At 42.3% G+C, this 22,570-nt stretch overlaps 2 protein-coding genes across 9 annotated transcripts in view; one reads left to right on the top strand and one right to left on the bottom strand.

The window, feature by feature from the left end:
- Nucleotides 1-6: 6 nt before the first annotated feature.
- TRIM13 (tripartite motif containing 13) lies at nt 7-19,570 on the bottom strand. 8 transcript variants are annotated; one of them, XM_063697396.1, is made up of 3 exons: nt 19,555-19,570; nt 15,344-15,439; nt 7-1,242 (listed from the first exon to the last, which is right to left on the bottom strand). In XM_063697396.1, exon 3 carries the CDS (start codon nt 1,234-1,236, stop codon nt 13-15), a length of 1,224 nt encoding a protein of 407 aa, XP_063553466.1. In that variant the 5' UTR covers nt 1,237-1,242; nt 15,344-15,439; nt 19,555-19,570; the 3' UTR covers nt 7-12. The 8 variants fall into 8 exon arrangements, with proteins under 8 accessions (XP_063553466.1, XP_063553464.1, XP_063553463.1 ...); XM_063697394.1 differs by lacking the exon at nt 19,555-19,570 and adding an exon at nt 17,032-17,052; XM_063697393.1 differs by lacking the exon at nt 19,555-19,570 and adding an exon at nt 16,213-16,329.
- The window catches only part of SPRYD7 (SPRY domain containing 7), an 81,099-nt gene continuing 74,422 nt past the window's right edge, over nt 15,894-22,570 (top strand). The window contains exons 1-2 of the mRNA XM_055359879.2: nt 15,894-16,032; nt 19,095-19,262. The gene's annotated coding sequence lies outside the window, so the exon portion shown is untranslated. The remainder of the gene's footprint in view (nt 16,033-19,094; nt 19,263-22,570) is intronic.

Here is a 22,570-nt window from a genome sequence, read left to right as displayed (position 1 = left end):
TTGAAACAGATTTTATAATAGTTTATATTTGCACACAAATTCTGCCACATTGTTCAGTACCACCAAAGTAAAATTCTTGAATCTTTCATTGAAAATGAAAAACCCATCTGTCACCTGTTCCCAGTAAAAAACTGATTGTTCTATGAAATCGGCTGTTTTAGTCAGATAGGAACTGAAGTTTGAAAGACAGTCTTTCCAAGTTTCCAGGTCATCAAATAATGACCATTCTAGGAACATGGTAGGACCAAAGACAATGACAAGGCCAAGCAGAAGGATTAGCAAAAATAACTTATAAAAGCTCCAGGGAATCTTGCTAATGAATGTGCCAGTGTCTTGAGGCAAAGAAAGTTTATCCACATCGACTAGTTTTATGTCTTCCCACTGACTGGTATCAAAGTTCTTCATTAAAGGGCTTGCAGGCAAATTAGAGGGAGGTAAAGGAGTTTCCTTGATTACTTTGATTTTCTCTCTAAACTCCTGCATCTGTTGCAGAAATACAATGGGTTCTGACACATCTTTGAAAGCCTCAGCAATGTTAAAGGCCATCCGTTGCTCCTGCAAGATCGTGTTGAGTTTGTTGATCTCTGGGTCATATGCTTGCATAACAGCAAGTTTCATGGTCTCAAAGTCAGACAGAATTTCATTCTTCTTTTGATCCAGTGTGTGTTGTAACTTCTCAAAAAATTCCTTCACTTTATCTGAATCTTTAGTCAGTAACTGTAGGGATTTCCTCTTACTAGTTTCCAAGGTATCCAAGCGAGAAAGAGCATCTCCCCGACGCCAGGTCTCAAAGCTCTGGAAGAGGGACTCAAAGGCATCCCTTTCCTGAGCATAGGCATCTTCAATAGAACAGAAGACATGTTTGGTGTGCTCCCCACGAGTAGCACAGATCCCACAAATCAGCTGCATATCAGTCAGGCAGAAAATGTTGAGAGGCTGCCCCAAGTGTCCTTTGCATACTGGCATTTTGGGAGAGATCTTGATCTTGTTATACTTTTCCACAATACCCTTCAGGGAGTAATTAACCTGCAGGCTATTAATTCCAGTAGCTGAAGTTTCCTTACGGCATGTAGGACACTTGAATGGAGCTGGTCTCCACAAGGAATTCCGCACACTCCCTTCTAAGATACCTTCTAAGCATTTTTTGCAGAAGTTGTGGGAGCAAGGCAAAACCCGTGGATCATCAAACAGACTACAACAAATAGGGCACGTGAGATCTTCTTCAAGCAGCTCCATCACATCCTACCAGAAAAAAAAAGAAATTTATTTTACTCCAATAACCGTCACCACTAGGACTATGTAATAATTAGAAGAAACTGCCTTCACGTTAAAATGATTTTTCACTGAAATAACCAGCCAAACAAAGAAGTGAGAAATGTGGTAAGGGAATGCACACCAAAGCAAATTTAATCCGCTGAGACTAGAACATGCTCCTTTAATAGTAGGGCATCCTATACACAAGGCCTTTGTGTGGGCTTTCCAACAACAGTCTTTGGCTAAGACAAGACTCAGGACTAGGACAACTGCAAGTTGAGCCAGCAGGACCCAAGCAATTGTTTTATAACAGAGCTGACTACTGACAAAAACAAGGCTATTCAGTGTCTGTAACAGAATGAGCTCTTTACTCTGGGCCCACAAATATAAAATGGTATGTTATATAAAAGAAAGAAGCACAGAAATATAAATCCAAACATGTACTCTCATGTAGACTTTATTATGAATTGGCATATTTTTGTTTCAAAGGCAAGATTACAATTTTAAAAATCACAGGTAAAAGCACAAGATGAGAGGTGCAATTCACTCTTCTAGGTAGAGAACTAAATGAGGTTTTTTGTTGTTTTTAAACCACCAGAACAGTAACGGAAGCCATTTTGTATTATCTAGAATCATCAATTTTCACAATGTGGTGGGCAGAAACCTGGATGTCCCTCTTTCAGGGCATCTGTGAGATCAAAACTATTTTCGTAATGACACTAAGATGTTACTTGCTTTTTGCACCATGTCAACATTTGTACAAATGGTGTAAAAGCAATGGTGTGTAGACACTGCTGAAGCCTTAGGAGGGATTGAGCAAAGCTGTAAGAAGCGCTGAATTGTATTCTTCATCACCACCCAAATTGGGGTTGGAGTACCGGTTTCACTTAAGAATGTTCTTGATGCAGCAGTAAAAATTACTCATTTTATTAAGTCTTGAGCCTGTGTACAGTTTTTTAATATATTGCGTGACAAAATAGGCAGTACACACAAAGCACTTCTGCATACCGGCAGATGTTGTCTGGAGAAAAAGCACTTAAGTGAGGAGCTGCAAGTTAAACCAGCTGCTTTTTTTCATGGAACACCATTTTTACCTTCTGAAAGAACAAATGATAAACTATGGCTATTCAGACTTAGCTACCTGACATTTTCTGGGGGAAAAAAATGAGCTTGCTACTTCAAAGAAAACAATTGACAGTATCTCTTGCTAATGAAAAGGCTGGGTTTTATGTAAAAATTAGAATTTTGGAAAACATTTGATATTTATGAGCCTGACAGCTTCCCATTAATTAAAGACTTTTATGATGAGATGGGCAGTGATATTAATGAATGTGAGGATTTTCTGAGGGGAAAGGAGTACTGTATAATGAAATGTGTCAATATTTGGAGATCTGCAAAACACAGTGAATACTATTTCAAGTCACTAATGCATGTTATAAATCAGGCATGGGTAAAAGATCCATTTGAAGTTCACGAAAGACCAACAGGTTCATAAACAATTTCAGATTCCATACTCCAACAAAGAAGCTAGCACTTGCTGAGTTTTTGTATAATATCACAAGAAGATTCAGGCTGGGAGCAGTGGCTCACGCCTGTAATCCTAACACTTTGGGAGGCTGCAGAGAGTGGACCGCTTGACCTCAGGAGTTCACGACCAGTATGGGCAACATAGCAAAACCCCACCTCTACAAAAAAAAAATACCAAAAAAATTAGCCAGCCATGGTGGCATGCGCCTGTAGTCCCAACTACTCGGGAGGCTGAGGTATGAGAATCCCTTGAGCCCAGGAGGCAGAGGCTGCAGTGAGCCGAGATAGCACCACTGCACTCCAGCCTGGGCAAGAGACAGAGACCTTGCCTCAAAAAAAAAAAAAAAGATTAAATTACCTGAAAAGGCTATTTAAATAATATTCCTTCCTTTACCAACTACATATCTGTGTAAGCCTAGATTTTTGTGTATTTCCTTTTCTTTTTTTTTTTTCTTAAGAGATGGGGTGTCTCTCTCTGTCACCCAAGCTGGAGTGCACTGGCATGATCATAGCTCACTGCAGCCTTGAACTACTGGGCTCAAGTGGGATCCTCCCAAGTAACTACAGACTACAGGTGTGCACCACCATGCCTGGCTAATTTTTAGTTTTAGTGTTTTTTGTTGTTGTTGTTTGGGTTTTTTTTTTTTTGAGACGGAGTCTGACTCTGTCACCCAGGCTGGAGTGCAGCAGCACTATCTTGGTTCACTGCAACCTCCACCTCCCGAGTTCAAGTGATTCTCCTGCCTCAGCCTCCCAAGTAGCTGGGCCTACAGGCACATACCACCACGCGCAGCTAATTTTTGTATTTTTAGTAGAAACGGGGTTTCACCACGTTGGCCAGGCTGGTCTTGAACTCCTGACCTCAGGTGATCCATCCGCCTCAGCCTCCCAAAGTGCTGGGATTACAGGCGTGAGCCACTGCGCCTGGCCGTGGATTTTTTTATAGACAGGGTCTCACTATGTTGCCCAGGCAGGTCTAGAAATCCAGCCCTCAGGCAATCGTCCCACCTCCACCTCCCAAAGTGCTGGAATTACAGGCATGAGCCACCACACCCAGCCTTCTTCGTTTATTTCGACCAAAATAATTTATTCCAACAGGTTAAATACAGAAGCAAAAGACTCCAGCTGTCTTCTATTAAATAGCCATTCATTACAGGCCTCTATTGCAATGCCATGCTTCTCTTAATTTTGTTTTGGAAAATAGTTATTTTCCTAAATTATTTGTTAACTTGTAATGGGTTTATCATTGTTATTTTACGTATTTTTTAAAAATTGTTTTAATTTCTAATAGAGTAAATATCGACAGTACAAACATAAAGTTCTTGGGATTCTCAATTTTTTTTTTTTTTTTTTTTTTTTTTGAGACAGCTCTTTCACCCAGGCTGGAGTACAGCAGTGCAATCTCAAGTCCCCTGCAACTGCCTCTTGGACTCAAGCCATCCTCCTGCCTCAACCTTCAAGTAGCTGGGACTACAGGCACGCACCATCACACTCAGCTAATTTTTTTTTTTCTTTGTAGTTTTTTTTTTTTGTAGAGATGAGGTCTCACCATATTGCCTAGGCTAGTCTCAAATTGCTGGGCTCAAGTGATCCTCCCACCTCAGCCTGCCAAAACACTGAGATTACAGGCCAGGATTCTCAATTTTTAAGAGTGTAAAAGTGTCCTAAGACCAAAATATTTGAGATCCCTAATACAGGCAATACCATTTCTCAATGCAGGTTTATTATTTTTAATTCTTATTTTGAGAGACAGGGTCTTGCTCTGTTGTCCAGGCTGGACTACAGTGGCCTAATTATAGCTTACTGCAGCCTCAAACTTCTGGGCTCAAGCAATCCTCCTGCCTCAGATTACTAAGTAGCTAACACTACAGGCATGCACCACCACGCCTGGCTACTTTTTTTTTTTGTAGAGACCAGGTCTTACTAGCTGGCCTCAAGCAATCCTCCTGCCTCAGCCTCGCAAAGCACTGAGATCACAGGTGTGAGCCACTGCATCAGGCCACAAGTTTATTTTAAATATACATTTATCTCTATAGTTGTAAAACCAAAGAGTACTACATATTTCTACATTCAGTTTACTCAGGGATATATACACATATCACATTATCAACAATAACATAGGACTTAATCGGTAGGCCATCTATAATAAAAAGTGAATACTTGGCCAGGCGCGGGTGGCTCATGCCTGTAATCCCAGCACTTTGGGAGGCCGAGGCAGGCGGATCACGAGGTCAGGAGATCAAGACAATCCTGGCTAACACGGTAAAACCCCGTCTCTACTAAAAATACAAAAAAATTAGCTGGGCATGGTGGCGGGCACCTGTAGTTCCAGCTACTTGGGAGGCTGAGGCAGGAGAATGGTGTGACCCCAGGAGGCAGAGCTTGCAGTTAGCCGAGACAGCGCCACTGCACTCCAGCCTGGGCGACACAGCAAGACTCTGTCTCAAAAAAGAAAAAAAAAGCGAATACTTTTTTAACAGTAATTTCAACAGCCATATATGACTGGACTATATCTAGAAGGTAAACAGTATTTAAAGGACAAGCTGAGCTTGCAGGGTTAATTAGTTTATGGCTTTTTTTTTTTTTTGAGACTAAGTCTCACTCTTGTCACCCAGGCTGGAGTGCAATGGTGTGATCTTGGCTCACTGCAACCTCCGCCTCCCGGGTTCAAGCAATTCTCCTGCCTCAGCATCCAGAGTAGCTGGGATTACAGGCGCCTGCCACCACGCCCAGCTAATTTTTGTATTTTTAGTAGAAACGGGGTTTCACCATGTTGGCCAAGCTGGTCTCAAACTCCTGACCTCAGGCGATCCACCCACCTCCCAAACTGCTGGGATTACAGGGGTGAGCCACCGTGCCTGGCGTTTTTTTTTTGTTGTTGTTGTTGTTTTTGAGACAGAGTTTCACTGTCGCCCAGGCTGGGGTGCAGTGGCGCAATCTCGGCTCACTGCAATCTCTGCCGCCTAGGTTCAAGCAATTCTCCTGCCTCAGCCTCCCGAGTAGCTGGGATTACAGGCACCGGCCACCACGCCCGGCTAATTTTGTTGTATTTTTAATAGACGCGGGGTTTCACCATCTTGGACAGGCTGGTCTTGAACTCCTGACCTCATGATCCACCTGCCTCAGCCTCCCAAAGTGCTGGGATTATAGGCGTGAGCCACCACGCTGGGCCCTATTTTTTGGGGGGTTTTTTTTTGAGCCAGAGTCTCACTTCGTCACCCAGGCTGGAGTGCAGTGGCACAATCTCGGCTCACTGCAACCTCTGCCTCCCGGGTTCAAGCGGTTCCCCTGCCTCAGCCTCCTGAGTAGCTGGGAACTACAGGCGCCCACCACCATGCCTGGCTAACTTTTGTATTTTTTGCTGGAGACAGGGTTTCACCATGTTGCCCAGGCTGGTCTCAACCTCCTGACCTCGGGTGATCCGCCCACCTCAGCCTCCCAGAGTGCTGGGATTACAGGTGTGAGCCACCATGCCCAGCCAGTTTATGGTTTTATATTAGACTGTAAGATACATGTATTTATAATACATAACATAGGGAGAACTAAAGCAAAGATTATTCTGTCTCAGATTTAGTGTCATATTGCAAAAAAAGGTGTAATTAGCTGATTTTTCTGAAAAATCCTTTGTGATATGACAAATCATATAACCTCTGAAAAGCACTGGAAAGAGAATGGCTATAAAGACTCAACTCAGTTTGTCTTCTGAAAGGTTACCACGCAGCTGTAAGACACACAAACTTTCAGAACAATGAAGTCAAACTTTTGATGATCTGCCAACCCCAGTCCTGCTCCACACTTTTCACTTCCATTACTATCATCTTTTGCCTAAGAATTCTACACAAAGGCTAGATTTTTGAGAAGGCAATAGAAACGGGAAAGTGGTAAGAGCAACACTCAATAAAAGAAACCTAATTTACTCATCCTTGCAATGTTAATACTTCCAGAGAATACTATCCAAGCATATTAAATAAGAAGAAAACAAAGAATATACCAAGTGATTGGGTGGGATGAGGAGGAGAAAAAGGGCACCAAAGTCAAAGAGAAACTATGAAGAAAATTGAGGATACAACAACAGGGGCCAAGAAGAATTTTCAGGCAAACAAATGTGATCAAAAGTGAAAAGGAAAATGTCACACACAGGAAAACTTAGAAATAATAAACAGTCATCCCAAGGTCATGATCAACATACAGCTCTTAAAATGAACCAGAGGGGAAAAAAATACTATTTGGAAAGTATCTTTTTTAAAAAAATTGCATCAAAATTACAATAGATCCTCTAATTTCATTTTTAGTGATTTAACTTACAAATTTTGGTTTATAATTTAAAGATTCTTATTTTCATTCACTTTAAAATCTAAATATTTCCGGCCGAGCGCGGTGGTTTATGCCTGTAATCCCAGCACTTTGGGAGGCCAAGGTGGGCAGATGAGGTCGGGAGTTCAAGACCAGCCTGGCCCACATGGAGAAACCCTGTCTCTACTAAAAATACAAAAATTAGCCAGGCGTGGTGGCGCATGTCTGTAATCCCAGCTACTCAGGAGGCAGAGGCAGGAGAATCGCTTGAACCCGTGAGGCCAGAGGTTGCCGTGAGCCATGATCGCACAAGAGTGAAACTCCATCACAAAAAAAAAAAAAAAAAATCTAAATATTTCCTTTTCTCTTCTTCCTTTCTTCCTTTAGTTTTATGCCTTCATTTTTTTTTAGAGATGGAGTCTTGCACTGTTGCCCATGCTGGAGTGCAGTGGTGTAATCACAACTCACTGCAACCTCTGCCTCCTGGGTTCAAGTGATTCTCCTGCCTTAGCCTCCCAGAGTAGCTGGGATTACACACGCCTACAACCATGCCAGGCTAATTTTTGTATTTTTAGTAGAGACAGGGTTTCGCCATGTTGGCCAGGCTGGTCTCGAACTCCTGACCTCAGGTGATCCACCCGCCTCAGCCTCCCAAAGTGCTGGGATTATAGGTGTGAGCCACCATGCCCTGCCTATGCCTTCTCTTTATAATCAAAACTTTCTCTAAGACAAAACTATGTGACCACTTCCACAAGTGACTAATACCTGATCCAAGAAACCATGGTAGACATCTTTGTTGCCTCCAAAGTTTTGAAGGATAATGTAAGTTAAAGCCTTTAATATCATAAATAAAAGGTACTCTTCACAGCAAAATAACTTACAAAATCTTAAAGTATGGCTAACACAAAATCTGAAGTAATCAACCCAGCTTACTCCTTTGACGTGAACAAAAAAGGATACATCCCCTCCACCTCTTTTTCAGGGTTTCTGGTTTTTTTTTTTTTTCTTTTGAGAGGGAGTCTCGCTCTTGTTGCCCAGGCTGGAGTGCAATGGCACCATCTCGGCTCACTGCAACCTCTGCCTCCTGGGTTCAAGCGATTCTCCTGCCTCAGCCTCCTGAGTAGCTGGGATTACAGGTGCCCGCCACCACACCCAGCTAATTTTTGTATTTTTAGTAGAGACAGCGTTTCACCATGTTGGTCAGGCTGGTCTCAAACTCCTGACCTCAGGTAATCCACCCTCCTTGGCCTCCCAAAGTGTTGGGATTACAGGCGTGAGCCACCGCACCTGGCTTTTTTTTTTTTTTTTTTTTAAGACAGGGTCTCGGGCTGTCACCCAGACTGAAGTGCAGTGGCGCCATCTTGGCTCACTGGCAACCTCCCCACCAGCAACCTCTGCCTCCTAGGCTCAAGCAATTCTCTTGCGTCAGCCTCCCGTGTAGCTCGGATTACAGGCATGCACCACTACCACCTGGCTAATTTTTGTGTTTTTAGTAGAGACAGGGTTTCATTATATTGGCCAGGCTGGTCTTGAACTCCTCACCTCAAATGATTCACCTGCCTCAGCCTCCTAAAGTGCTGGGATTACAGGCGTGAGCCAGTGTGCCCAGTCTGTTTTGTTGTTTTTTTCTGAGGGAGTACCACTCTGTTGCCCAGGCTGGAATGCAGTGGCCCTAACACAGCTCACTGTAGCTTTGACCTCCCCAGGCTCAGGTGATCCTCCCACCTCAGCCTCATGAGTAGCTGTAAGGTACTACAGGTACATGCTACCATTCCCAGTTAATTTTTGTACTTTTTTTGTATAGATGATGTTTCGGCATGTTGCCCAGGCTGGTCTCAAACTCCTGAGCTCAAGCAATCGGGACTCAGCCTCCCAAAGTGCTGATTATACAGGCAAGAGCCACTGTACCTGGCCTCAAGCTAGTTTTTTTCCTAATATAGAAGTCAAAAAACTTTATGTAAACAAAATTATTATTCACTGTTCAAATTTCAACTTAAAGTCAGATTAAGCACATAAAGGCAAACAAGTTTTCCAAAATTCATCTCTTCCTTTGAATGTTTCTGAATACTTAGAAAAGTCTTAAATTTTGAAGCACAAATACCAATTAAAAACTTCCCAAATGTTTTATACCAACAATTTTAAAAGCTGACAACTTTTTAAAGTTTCCAGAGAGGTGGTAGTAGACACTAGTTGCGGATAAAAGTCAAACTTGTTCTCCTGCCATATTGATGTTTTCTAACATACTTTTAAATTTACATACAATGAAATTCACTTTTTGATCTGCAGTTTTATTTTTAACCAAGTTGCATACCACCATGAGTTTATTTTTTTGAACAAATTGTCAAGCTATCCACAAACAAGAAGGATTACAAAAAGTGCTTTATCCTACCTCAATTAGTATTTGGCAACAACAGCTTCTATAAATGAGAACCATAACACAACCACTAAAATAATAAAAATGGAAAAGCCAATACTTACAAAGTAAAGGTGTCATAATAGAGTTTATACATATGTATTGGACTTCTTCCTTCTAGAATTCTTTTAAGAGATCAACCCAAAATGATTATACTGCAGAAAGTACCCATTCATTCACTCTGAAACAAAAGTTCATTTTCTCCTTATAAAATCTATTAGTAAAAGAAACTTTCCTACTAAGGTTTTAAATTCCACTGGCTGTTAGCAATATAAAGTTGTTCAAAATATTACCCATGTTTTTTGTTTTTTTTTCATTTCCCATTAGGGAACAAAAAGAAAAGCCAATAAATACATCATGCTTTTATCTTAAGGATTTAACTCAAATTTCCATCCTGTTTTCAGGCATCTTTGAAGGCAAGAATTTCAAAACAGTACCTAAGTATCTATCAGGTGGCTAGACAGCAAACATTGAAACTCACTTCATAGACATTCAATTATGCTAAGCTTTACTGAACTGAGACAGCCACAAATGTTACTTTGAAATAATTCCTATAATAAAATGGCTCATTCATTTCCTCTCAGCACACTAGTTAATCTTATTTTCAATTAGTGTACTATATTCTCCCATCTCAGCCTCCAGAGTACCTGGGACTACAAGCATGAGCCACTGCACCTTACTATACTTTAGTATGAGATCCATTAGGCCAGGTACATTGGCTCATGCATGTAATCCCAGCACTCTGGAAGGCCGAGCCAGGTGGATCATGAGGTCAGGAGTTCAAGATCAGCCTGGCCAAGATGGTGAAACCCTGTCTCTACTAAAAATACAAAAATTAGCCGGGAGCAGTGGCAGACACCTGTAATTCCAGCTACTCGGGAGGCTGAGGCAGGAAAATCACTTGAACCCAGGCGGCAGAGGTTGCAGTGAGTCAAGATCGCACCACTGCACTCCAGCCTAGATGACAGAGTGAGACTCCATCTCAAAAAGAAAAAAAAAAAGAGAGAGAGAGATCCAATAATAAATGTTTTCTTGAAACTAAGGGTCTAATTAACAACTATTAAAATCTAGGTAGAGGATGTAAAAATACTTTAATATTCTTCTGAGTTTTCTCTATGTTTGAACATTTTCACAATAAAATGGGTGGAAAAACTAAAGAGCCAATTATTAAAAAACCATATTGAGTTTAGAAAGTAAAACTTTGAAAACATTAGCTAAATATAAGCCTCATAAGAAGTTTAATCTGCTGTAGTATGGTTTTTGTTTTTGTTTTTTTGAGACAGTCTTGCTCTGTCGCCCAGGCTGGAGTGCAATGGTGCGATCTCGTCTTACTGCAGCCTCCTCTTCCTGGGTTCAAGCAATTCTCCTGCCTCATCCTCCCAAGTAGCTGAGATTACAGGTGCCTGCCACCACGTCAGGCTCATTTTTATGTTTTTAATAGAGACGGGGTTTCGCCATGTTGGCCAGGCTGGGCTCAAACTCCTGGCCACAAGTATCTTCCTGCCTTGGCCTCCCAAAGTGCTGGGATTACAGGCATAAGCCATCATGCCCAGCCTATGGTTTCATCTTTCATAAATTTTTTTTACTGTATTACTGTAAGTCTCTGAATCCAGACCTGTAAGGAGACTGACATACTTGTCTGGCTCTCAGTCTGTAACCTCTGACAAACCACTTACACATACTAGTTTCTCTCCTCATTTGTATAGCTATTTTAAAAGGTATATGAAAAGTATTTACAAAGTTTTTATTTTAAATACTCTGTATCAATGTGTTATTACTCTTCATTCTTTTAGAGACTGTCCCGGTGACTTATATGATCAAAACAGGACAAAGTAAGATACAGAGATCAGGTTTCAGATATAATCTCTAAAAATGAAAATTAATATATTACACATAGCACCTCTGTGATGTATATGATCAAAACAGGACAAAGTAAGAAATATCAGATTTCAATACCTCTAAAAATGAAAATTAATATATTACATATAGTATCTAAAATAATTGTTATGTGGCTCTTGCAAACAATATAAAAGTTACCTATGTGTCCATATAAGACAGTTAAGTAACCAACCTTTTCTGGCATTATCCTAGAATAAAGAGTAGTTAAAATTTCCAAGATATTTCTAGCAGAGATCCTGACAAGGCAAAATAGAGCTAGTACAGAATGTTCACTAGCTTGGAAAGTTCACCTACTCAGAAAGTTCACAAAGGGTTGTCAGACTAAGGGGAAATTCTCAGAAATATAAACCAGGTCACTCATTACCTCGCTAGTTCAGAGCACTAAGAAAAACTTTTTCCTTTTCCTTCATTGTCTTCTCCGTACCACAGTTTAGCCTGGATTCTTCCCTGCCTTTTTTTTTGGGACAGAGTTTTGCTCTTGTCACCCAGGCTGGAGTGCAATGGTGTGATCTTGGCTCAGTGCAACCTCCGCCTCCTGGGTTCAAGTGATTCTCCTGCCTTAGCCTCCCAAGTAGCTGGGATTACAGGCACTTGCCACCATGCCCAGCTAATTTTTTGTATTTTTAGTAGAGACAGGGTTTTACCATTTTGGCCAGGCTGGTCTCGAGCTCCTGACCTCAGGTCATCCGCCCACCTCAGCCTCCCAAAGTGCTGCGATTACAGGCCTGAGCCACTGCACCCGGCCAGGTGCTGTTATTCTAGAAGGTATGATAAATAGTTTATAAAAGACACATAAAAGTAAGTTTCAGAGATCTGCTCATGTCTATAGTTAACACTACTGTACTGTACACTTAGAAATTTGTGTAGAGGATAGGTCTCATGTTAAATGTTCTTACCACAATTAAAACCATAAAATATTGACACCATACTGAAACCGAAGTTATCCATGCAACTAGCTTTTGTGTCTTCTTAAATTATAAAAGTAATTTGTTTTTATTATAGAAAATTCAGAAAATAGAAAAAGCCACCCATAATCACATCAGCAAGAAATCACCACTACTATTATTTTGGTGTCTTTATTCCAATCCCATGTGTCCGTGCATGTGCACACATTTTAACAAAACTGGTAGCATAATACAATTTTGTATCCTATCCCCTTATTTTATTACATGCCTTTCCCCCATCATTATATGTTCTAGAAAAACATGACAGTCCATGTTTTTCCACACCATATCCACAGGATATGCTTTCTTATTGCTTATTTATGGGTTTGTTCTTGTTGCTGTGTTGTTTTGTTTGTGGGCTGTTGTGTTTTTTGGTATTGTAACATTTAGGTAAACACCTTATAGAGAAAAGTCTTGCTCCACAGCTCTATTTCCTTAGACAATTCCTTTAAATGTACTTCTGGGTCAAACAGTAAGGACATTTTTAAGGCTGTTGAAAAGATGACTAGGTTTCTCTCTAGAAAGCGTTTATATCACTTTATGAACTCTAACCAATGATGTATTAGAGTGGTCCACCTCTCTATGCAGTTCCTAACCTTAAACAAAACCATACTTTTATAGGACTTAGTAAAAAACCAAGAATAAGACACACTTGTTACCATACCTACCCGAGTTTAAAATATAAAAGTTTAAGGCAGTTAACATCAGTCTGCATCTGTGTCTTACCAATATATATATATAGGCAATAAATGGTAATAAAAGTTATGGGGTAGGAATAGAAATACTGGGCTTAAAAGCATCTTAGAAATCATCTAAGGTTTTTTAGGAGTCAAAAAACCTAAGACACCCCCAGCACTCAAAAAGTGGAGACTCATCAGTTGTACACAGCAAACTAGGCATCACAGCCTGAGTTTTCTAATTCTTAGACCTTAGCAATATCTAGAAAGGGACTCAAGAATTCAGTATTCTTATTCATAAAATGAAGGGGTTTAATCATAAGCTCTCTAAAATCCCTTCTAAAATTTTGCAATTTTTACGAACTAGGTTTAACAGGCTCTCTAGTGAAGGGGAAAGCACAGAACCTGCTTTTGAGTACCTGTGTTCAAGCACCAGTTTTATCCTTCATAAAATTAGGATTTTTATATCTGGGAATGGTGCCACACACTTGTAGTCCCAGCTACTCTGAAGGCTGAAGCAGGAGGATCACTTGAGCCCAGTTCAAGACCAGCCTGGGGAACACAGTTGAGAATCCCATCTCTTGGAAAAAAATTTAAAAATGATTTTTATAGTATTTACCTCATAATGAAATGGCTCCATTGCCTGGTGGATACACCCGTGGTTGTCTCGAGCCAAGAAAGAATTCAGGACATGGACACACACAAGGAGTGGGTTTAGGAGCGGAAAATTTAATAGGGAAAGGTTCCTCACGCTGAGAAATGTCACACAAGAGAGGGTCTCCGGGTTTGGGGTGAAACGCAATCGATTTTGTACAGAGGCTTGAGGAAGCGGTGATTTACATAGGGCCCAGGGGACTGGTTTGACCAGGTGAATCATTTACATAGCCCGTCTAAAGACTGGCCCTCCCACCCTAATTTTTTGTTATGAAAATGTAGCTTCTACCTGGGGCCGCCATGACACCTGCACCCGTGGTTTTACCTAGTGATCGCCAAGACGCCCACATAGGGTGACAAGGAAAAGGGAGAGAGAAACCCCACATTGAATGTACCTGGCTTCCAGATATAGCAGGCTACATTTACATATAAAAGCTTCTAGCCTGCATATTTTTGCTTCCAGCTTGACTTTTCAGGCTTTCTGTTAGAAAATAAATGGTTTGGGGGCTTTTTTTTTTTTGGTAGAGTCTCGCTCTGTTGCCCAGTCTGGAGTGCAGTGGCGCGATCTTGGCTCACTGCAACCTCTGCGTCCCGGTTCAAGTGGTTCTTCTGCCTCAGCCTCCCGAGTAGCTGGGATTACAGGTGCGCGCACCCCCACGCCCAGCTAATTTGTGTATTGTTAGTAGAGATGGGATTTCACCATATTGGTCAGGCTGGTCTTGAACTCCTGACCTCAAGTGATCCACCCACCTCAGCCTCCCAAAGTCACCGGCCGGGAGCTGCTTTTTATTAAAGGAAAATTCCACCGAGAACTCTTTTACCCTTTCTAGCTGCCTAAAAGTAATTTCTTAACTCCTGTGTGATGTGTGAGAATTCCATAAACTACGAAACTATAAAAACATAAGGTTTAATTAGATATGTGCAAACTCTACACATTTAAGGTGTTATTTTGGAGCATCAGTGTATCAAGCAAGAAAAGGTTCTAAACTTGAACTGTGATTTCAAGGCAAGGCAAAACAAATATTACATAAGGTATCAGGTACAAAGCAGTGTCATGAAAATGAGCATATCTGAACAAAAGCTGTGACAGAATTAAGGCCAGATAACCTATCATAAATGTATAGAATGAACAGAACAGCCTGGTTTTAGGAAAGGACTTCCCAGGGAGGTTTAGTAAGCCAGCTGGTAGAAAGGAAAAAAAAGGTATTTTTAGGGAGGAATAGGGACGCTCCCATTGTGCAAGAAGGAAGTATAGCCGGTTAACAGCTCCATCAAGTTCTACTAGAAGGAGTGCCTATGTAAATGAAATTCTGCTTTTAAAGTGCCTATTATATAAAGGTCTCTAGAAAACTCAAGCCCTGTTCTACAAGCCCTAGCAGCCTGACAATTCACTAAGCATAGGAGAAGGGAAAAAAAACTAGGAAAAAAGTGTGGAAGCCCCTTTCCTCCTTTGTAATATGAATGTTTGGATATATTTAAGATAAATACCACGTAAATAATTGCTAAACGTGAATTCTGTTTTTCTAAATTTTAACAAAATATGCAAAGAACAAAGACCACCAATGAAAGCGGATGGGAACATACGTATTCTACACACAGTTCCATTTTGGAAGGTTCTAGGGCCTATTGAAATTGGGTGTTTAAAAAAAAAAAGATAACACAGGAAAATTATTGTAGTTTACCTCTGTCTCCTACAAGCTGATGTATTTGGCAGGGTTACTATTTCCCAGGGCAAAGCAGGTCTTTTTTTCACGTTTTGACTAACGAACTAGAGGCTACTGCAAAGAAAAAAGAAAAAGAACAGTATTAACGCATTTATTTGCACAGCACCCCAATCTTGACCCTCAATTTTTTCAATCGCCCCCACAAATAAATCCCGGCTGTTTAGACCTGGTGAACCGCCAGGAGCCTGGAGCTCTTTGTATTAAGCAGCTTCTCGGTTAGGGCGCCCTCCCCCGGTGCCATGCAACCAGACGCTGGCGGCGCGCTGTAACCTAAGGCCCACACCCGTCTTTTCTTTTCTAGGGGATGTGGAGACGCTGGTAGCGGGGCCAGGAAGGCTCCGGACGGAGCAGGTTTTCTGGACCACAGACACACTGCCCCGGCGCCCTCCGCAGGCCGCTCCTCCCCAGGCCCATGACAGTGCCCCGCTGGTTTCCGCCGCGCTGCCGGACTGGAGCTCAGACGGCCTTCGCCAGCCCCCGCAACCCACGCAGATCCCTGCTGACCTGGGCAAGTCCCCACCCTCGCTGAAGGTTCGAGGACCACCCCGCTTTCCCGAGAGGAGCCGGGCGGCGGGTACTTATCTCCGACCTCCGGCGAGTGGGAAAGGCCGCGCGACCGCCCGTCCTCCAACTACAGGCACCGCACGGTACGCGCCAAGCACAGCCCCAAAATGGACTCGCGGCTCCGGCTAGCTCCGCCCCCTTCCCTCTCCCGCTTCCCCACCCCTCTCCCCTCCCCCTTCCCTCCCGTCCCTTCCCTCTCCCCTCCCCCTCCCTTTCCCCTTCCCCCTCCCCCTCCCTTCCCCGTCGCCCGCCTCCGCCTGCACCTCCGGCCCCGCCTCCCCGTCCCTCTTCGCCTGTGTCCCGCCTCCCCGGCCGCGCCTCGCCCTGGCGGAGGGAGCCGGGTGGTGAGACCGCGTTCCTTCCGGCGTCTCCAACCGCCGCCTGCTCCCGCCGTCCACCCGCGCGGGCCGCCTGGGACGGGGAGGGCCGGGCTGCGGGCTTTTCTCCCTTCCAGAGTCCTGCGCGCGCCCAAAGCCCGCCCGCAGAGGCTGGGCAGCGGCTCCGGGAAGTGGACGCCGTTTGCCCAGACGGTGGGCTCGACTGAAGCGGCGCGGTCCCGGGTGGGGCCGCCCGGGAAGAAAGTCTCCCAGTTAAGCTGCCGTGCAATTAAGATGGTTGGGTTTGGATTGTTGTACTTTTTTTTTTGTTCGTTGCATTTTTAGGAACAAAAAAAAAAGCCCAACCCTTCACACCACTTCATCCGCATCTCAAGACCAGAAGCCGACCCCAGCGGCTCGGGGAAATGGAGCCCCGCACCCCACAAGGGGGAGGGTGGGACGGGCACCTCCGCACTGCGCGGCTTGCGGAGTCACCGATTCGCGTTGGGAGCGCGCCAGGAGCGCCAGGGCTCTAGCCGGGGGCTCCGGGCAAGGCGCAACCAGAAGAGGGTTCAGTATCCCCCATCACCCCCACCCCCAACCGTGACCCTCTTTCTTTGCGGGCTTTAGGCGGGACACCAGAGACCCAATTCTATTTAAAATAATCTTTTAAGAAAAGGAACGCCTGTTTTTGCCTTTGGGGGAAAGGATGAACTTTCAATTGGCTTTAAATTATCCACCACTAACAGTTACTCAGTCGCTAACCTGATTATTGTGACGTCCACCTCCCGTTTGAGGACCTTGCCCAATAGCAAACGTACTAAGCACTTAACCAATGAACTGTGTGGAGGATGCAAACATGGATGATGAAGGAATGGCTCCTCCAAAATTTACGATCTTGGGAGAAGTGAGGCGAGTATAGAATCTCAGAACACGCTGTAGGATTGAGTTCGATCTCAGTTGAGGAAGTTTGGGTTTGGGGAGGAAATAGGTTATGTTGGAGAAACGGTATTCAAGACCTACCATACATAGCAGTACAGCCCGTTGACTAATAATGCTTAGCCCAACCCCCGTAAAAAGCCTCTGGCCACATCCGTCTCCTGAGATTCCCACTTCTCTGTGTGCATCTCCCTTCCTGCTCTAAGAAACCTAACTTTGCCTTCGTAGAACACTTCTTTTAATTTCTGTCATTCAGTCTCATAAGAACACTGTAAAAGAAATTATGATCTTCATCCTATATAGATGAGAAAATAGGTGAAGTGACTTTTCCAAGGTACAAAAACAAGAGGCAGAGCTGAGGCTAAAGGCAGATTCCAGATATGGGCTCTTTCTACAGCACCATAACTGTCAGTGACAAAACTGCACCCCAGTACTTTACTAAATTTAGTGTTTTTAGGCCAGGCACGGTGGCTCACGCCTGTAATCCCAGCACTTTGGGAGGTCGAGGCGGGCAGATCACCTGAGGTCAGGAGTTCCAGACCGGACTGACCAACATGGTGAAACCTGGTCTCTACTAAAAATACAAAAATTAGCCGGTCATGGTGCCGCATGCCTGTAGTCCCAGCTACTTGAGAGGCTGAGGCAGGAGAATAGCTTGAACCTGGGAGATGGAGGTTGCAGTGAGCCGAGATCGTACCACTGCACTCCAGCCTGGGCAACAGAGCAAGACTCCGTCTCAATAACTAAATTAATTAATTTAGTGTTTCTAAAAAACAAAGTGATCTATAGAAACATCTCATTTATTTGTTGTCATTGTGTGTTGATTGATTTTGAGACAGGGTCTATCTCTGTCCCCCAGGCTGGAATGCAGTAGCACGATCATGGCTCACTACAGCCTCAAGCCCCCGGGCCCAAGTTATCCTCTTCCCTTAGCCTCCCAAGTAGCTGGGACCACAGACATGCACCACCACGCCTGGCTAATTTTATTTTTTGTAGAGATGGAGTCTCACTATGTTGCCCAGGCTGGTGTCAAACTCCTGGGCTCAAGTGTTCCTCAGGCCTAAGCCTCCCAAAGTGCTGGGATTACAGGCGTGAGCCACCGCACCCAGCCATATGGAAACATTTCAGATATCCTAATATTAAAATATTTCACAAGACTGGACAGTTATTAACTCATGTGAAAGGAAAATCTTGGGGCCCCAAAATCACTAAGCTAAAGGAAAAAGTCAAGCTTCGGAGAACTGCTTAGGGCAAACCTGCCTCCCATTCTATTCAAAGTCACCCCTCTGCTCACTGAGATAAATGAATATCTGATTGCCTCCTTTGGAAAGGGTAACCAGAAACTCAAAAGAATGCAGTGATTTGCCTCTTATCTCCCTAAAACCTGGAAGCCCGCCCCCTGTTTTGAGTTGTCCCACCTTTGCTTCGAGTCGTCCCACCTTTTCTGGACTGAACCAGTGTTCATCTTACACACGCTGATTGATGTCTCGTGTCTTCCTAAAATGTACAAAACCAAACTGCTCTGACCACCTCGGGCTCTGACCTCCTGAGGCTGTATCATGGGCACGCATCCTCAACCTTGGCAAAATAAACTTTCTAAATTAACTGGGACCTGGCTCAGATTTTTAGGGTTCACACGCAAAACCCACAAATTATCCTTAATATAATTATATAATATATATTTATGTAGTTAGATCTGGTTGGTGGTAGATACTAATACACTTTTGCCCAACTAAGTGTAAAACACATTAAATCTGTATAGCAATCTCTAGACTATTACACAAAATTAACTACTAACTAGAAAACACAGTATAGTAAATTCTCTTAAGTGTGGAAAAATGGAGAAGGAAGAATAACCTTTTCTCTCCTCCCGTGGTCCTAATACACAGAACAGCGACTGGGAAACTGCCACTAGAAAAAGATGACTGTCCAACTAAAACCTGCATACACAGCTACATCCTTCCTGGAAGAGCACAGTGGAACTAGATCCTAGTAGAGATAGCACAGGGATTGTCAACATTCTTGTCACACTGAAATTTCCTTCTACTGATCTTCAAGTAAGTAACTAACAGCTGAAACTTGGAATTTATATATCAGCACAGCACGAAGACTATAGATATATCTAGTCTTATGTAAGTTTCATATTGTGTGATAAATGTATTGCCCCCCCCGCCCCCGAATGCCAGCCCCTCTGATAAATATATTTTTACAGGGTAGAATTTCTAATATATATAAAATGCATAATATTAAATAATGTTTATATATTAATATGTTATATATTAATATTAAATATAAAATATACTGCATATTATATTTTAATATAAAATGTATATTATTGCATTGATTTACTTCCTGGTGTTGTTTTCATTCCTGGGCCTTGACAAAGATAAAAACTTCTCAGCCTTCCTCCCCACCTACCCAGACAGAAATGATCAGATGTTCCCTAACAAAAGGGACAGTGCCAAATTTAGTGTACACTGAAATGTAAATTGTCAGAGTGAGGAACATCTAATAACAAAGCCTGGAGCAACTGTGCATAGGGGAAGGGGTCTGGTAAGCCTCCCTAGATACAATGGAACTTTTTTATTATTATTCTATCCTTCCATTTAGCTGCCAGAGTCATAGATGCAAGCCCCAACATTCCCCAGTGAGAATTCCTGCCACTAAAAGACACTGACAGTGCAAGATGTAGAGAAAAGAGCATAGGCTTTGGAATCAGTTCTGCATCCAAACTCTAGCTCTGCCATTTACTAGTTGTTAAAGTTACTTAGCATCTCTAAGCCTCGGTTTCCTCATTTGTAAAATGGAAATCATGATACATTTGATCATGAAAATTAGGTAACATGTAAAGCAACCAACATTGCGTCTGATGTATAGTAGGTGTTTAATAAGTAATTGGTGCTGTTATATGCAAAAAGAAAACCATGCTCATTTGTAAGCATGATTTCCCTAGATTTGTAAACTTAGGACTCAAGTACAATAGTCTTAAGCAGAGCTAAACTGCCTATGCAGTAAAAGAAGCTAGCACCATAATTTCTGCTTTTCTGCATCTAGCCCAGGGTGGCTTTTTAAAAGCATATATCACTCTGCTTTTATACCTCTTCCCCTGTGCTTGGAGAAAGGAGAGAAAAACAATAAACATCAAACTCAATGAAAGAAAGACCTTACTGTTTTTTGGGTTTTTTAAAGTTCTGTATTTTTAGAGAAATTGAACATTCAAATATTCCATTAAAAGGAAGGTAAAAATGTATTTATCACAAAACACAGGAACTTACCTAAGACTTGATGAAATTGAAGGGAATTAGTCCCTAGTTTGAGGAAAATTCCAGACTCTCTATATTTCAGTTGCACAGTGAAGAGTATGCATTAAATGGAGACAACAGCAAGATCAGTTTCTTTGAAAGAGAATGAGAGACACTTAAGCAATAGTAAACTTGACGTTTAGTTATACTATTTCTGTAGATAGAAAAACTGTAAGAATAAAGTAAAATAGGTCAGAGGTAATTAAGGTAATACTAGCATATGCTTATAATTTTATACTCACTCAAATTTTATAATTCTCAGGATTGTGCTAGGCATCAAAGGTAATTCCCATTCGGCTAAGAGACACAAGGTCGGGCACAGTGGTTCACATGTGTAATCCCAGCACTTTGGGAGGCCAAGGCAGGTGGATCACCTGAGGTCAGTAGTTCGAGACCAGCCTGGCCAACATAGCAAAACCCCGTCTCTACTAAAAATACAAAAAGTAGCTGGGCATGGTGGCGGGCGCCTGTAATCCCAGCTACTCGGGAGGCTGAGGCAGGAGAATCACTTGAACCCAGGAGGCGGAGGTTGCGGTGAGCCAAGATCACACCATTGCACTCCAGCCTGGGCAATGGGAACGAAACTCCGTCTCAAAAAAAAAAAAAGGGACACAAGTACTGTTACTAAGTACATAATAGTCGTTTAAAACCCAAAATAAGTGATGAAGACAAGGCCAGAGGAAGGCACTAGAAGCATAAGGGAAGATTTCATAAGGGAGGTGGGTGGGAGTTGAACTGCATCTTTAAAAATCACAAGATTTGAAGAAGAGAAAGAGGAAGAGCTTTCAAGGTGAGGAACACACCACAAGCTCAGGGTGGAGATGAGCATGGCCTGCTTTGGAAATAATGTTTGAAGCCAAATATTGAAATGGTTTACATGTCAGAACAAAGAGCTGAACTTCATTTTGTAGGAAGTGGGGAGCCACTGAATAATATGCATGAATGAAAACAAAATTTTAGAAAGATTGATCTGATGACTAGGTCCAAGATTTAAAGAGAAGAAATTTATTTATTTATTTATTTATTTTGAGACAAGCTCTCGCTCTATTGCTCAGTTGCAGCTCACTGCAGCCTAGGTCTCATGGGCTCAATGGATCCTCCCACCTCAGCCTCCCTAGCCTACAGGTACCCTCTGCCACACCTAGCTAATTTTTGTATTTTTTTGTAGAGATGGTGTTTTGCCATGTTGCCCAGGCTAGTCTCAAACTCACAGACTCCAGTGATCCACCCACTTTGGCCAATCAAAGTGCTGGAATTACAGGTATGAGCCACTGTGCCAAACCAAGAAATTTATTTTCATATTTTGAGATTTGTTATTGAAAATTACAGATTTTTAAAAATGCAATAACATATAAAAGTACATCATATATGGTTCAGTCTTACTGAACCATTTAATATAATATTTTGTCAAAGTACTCAATTTATAAATAAAATATAAAAATCATTAATTGTGACAAATATTTTCCTAAAATCTTCCAAAAGGAAACTATATATGTGTGAATACATATAATTTGCTTGTATATCAATCATATGTATAATTTATCTTTCTTTTTTTCTCAGACAGAGTCTTGCTCTGTCACCCAGGCTGGAGTGTAATGGTGCAATCTTGGCTTACTGCAACCTCCATCTCCCGGGTTCAAGCGATTCTCCTGCCTCAGCCTGCCAAGGTTTACAGGTGCCTGCCACCACACCTGGATAATTATTTGTATTTTTAGTAGAGATGGGGTTTCGACATGTTGGCCAGGCTGGTCTTGAACTCCTGACCTCAGGTGATCCACCCACCTTGGCCTCCCAAAGTGCTGGGATTACAGGCATGAGTCACTGCGCCCAGCCAATTTATCTTGTTAGAATGATTGTAACTGTATTGTGTAAAAGGCCGGTGTTAATAGATTGCTTAGCTACATTTTAGAGTATGCTTCACTAGAGCCTTAAAAATCATTACATATATATCCTCTGAAATGTATTATTGCTTTGATATTTTAACAATGATTAATTACATTCGATTATGACAATTAAATGTTTTTCTAAATTCCCATATATGTAGAATTTTATTTTTTACAAAC

Source organism: Gorilla gorilla, chromosome 14 (genome assembly GCF_029281585.2).
Source record: "Gorilla gorilla gorilla isolate KB3781 chromosome 14, NHGRI_mGorGor1-v2.1_pri, whole genome shotgun sequence".
NCBI classification, from domain to species: Eukaryota; Metazoa; Chordata; class Mammalia; order Primates; family Hominidae; genus Gorilla; species Gorilla gorilla.
The sequence above is the reverse complement of the archived record's forward strand: the minus strand, read 5'-3'. Positions and strand labels throughout refer to the sequence as shown.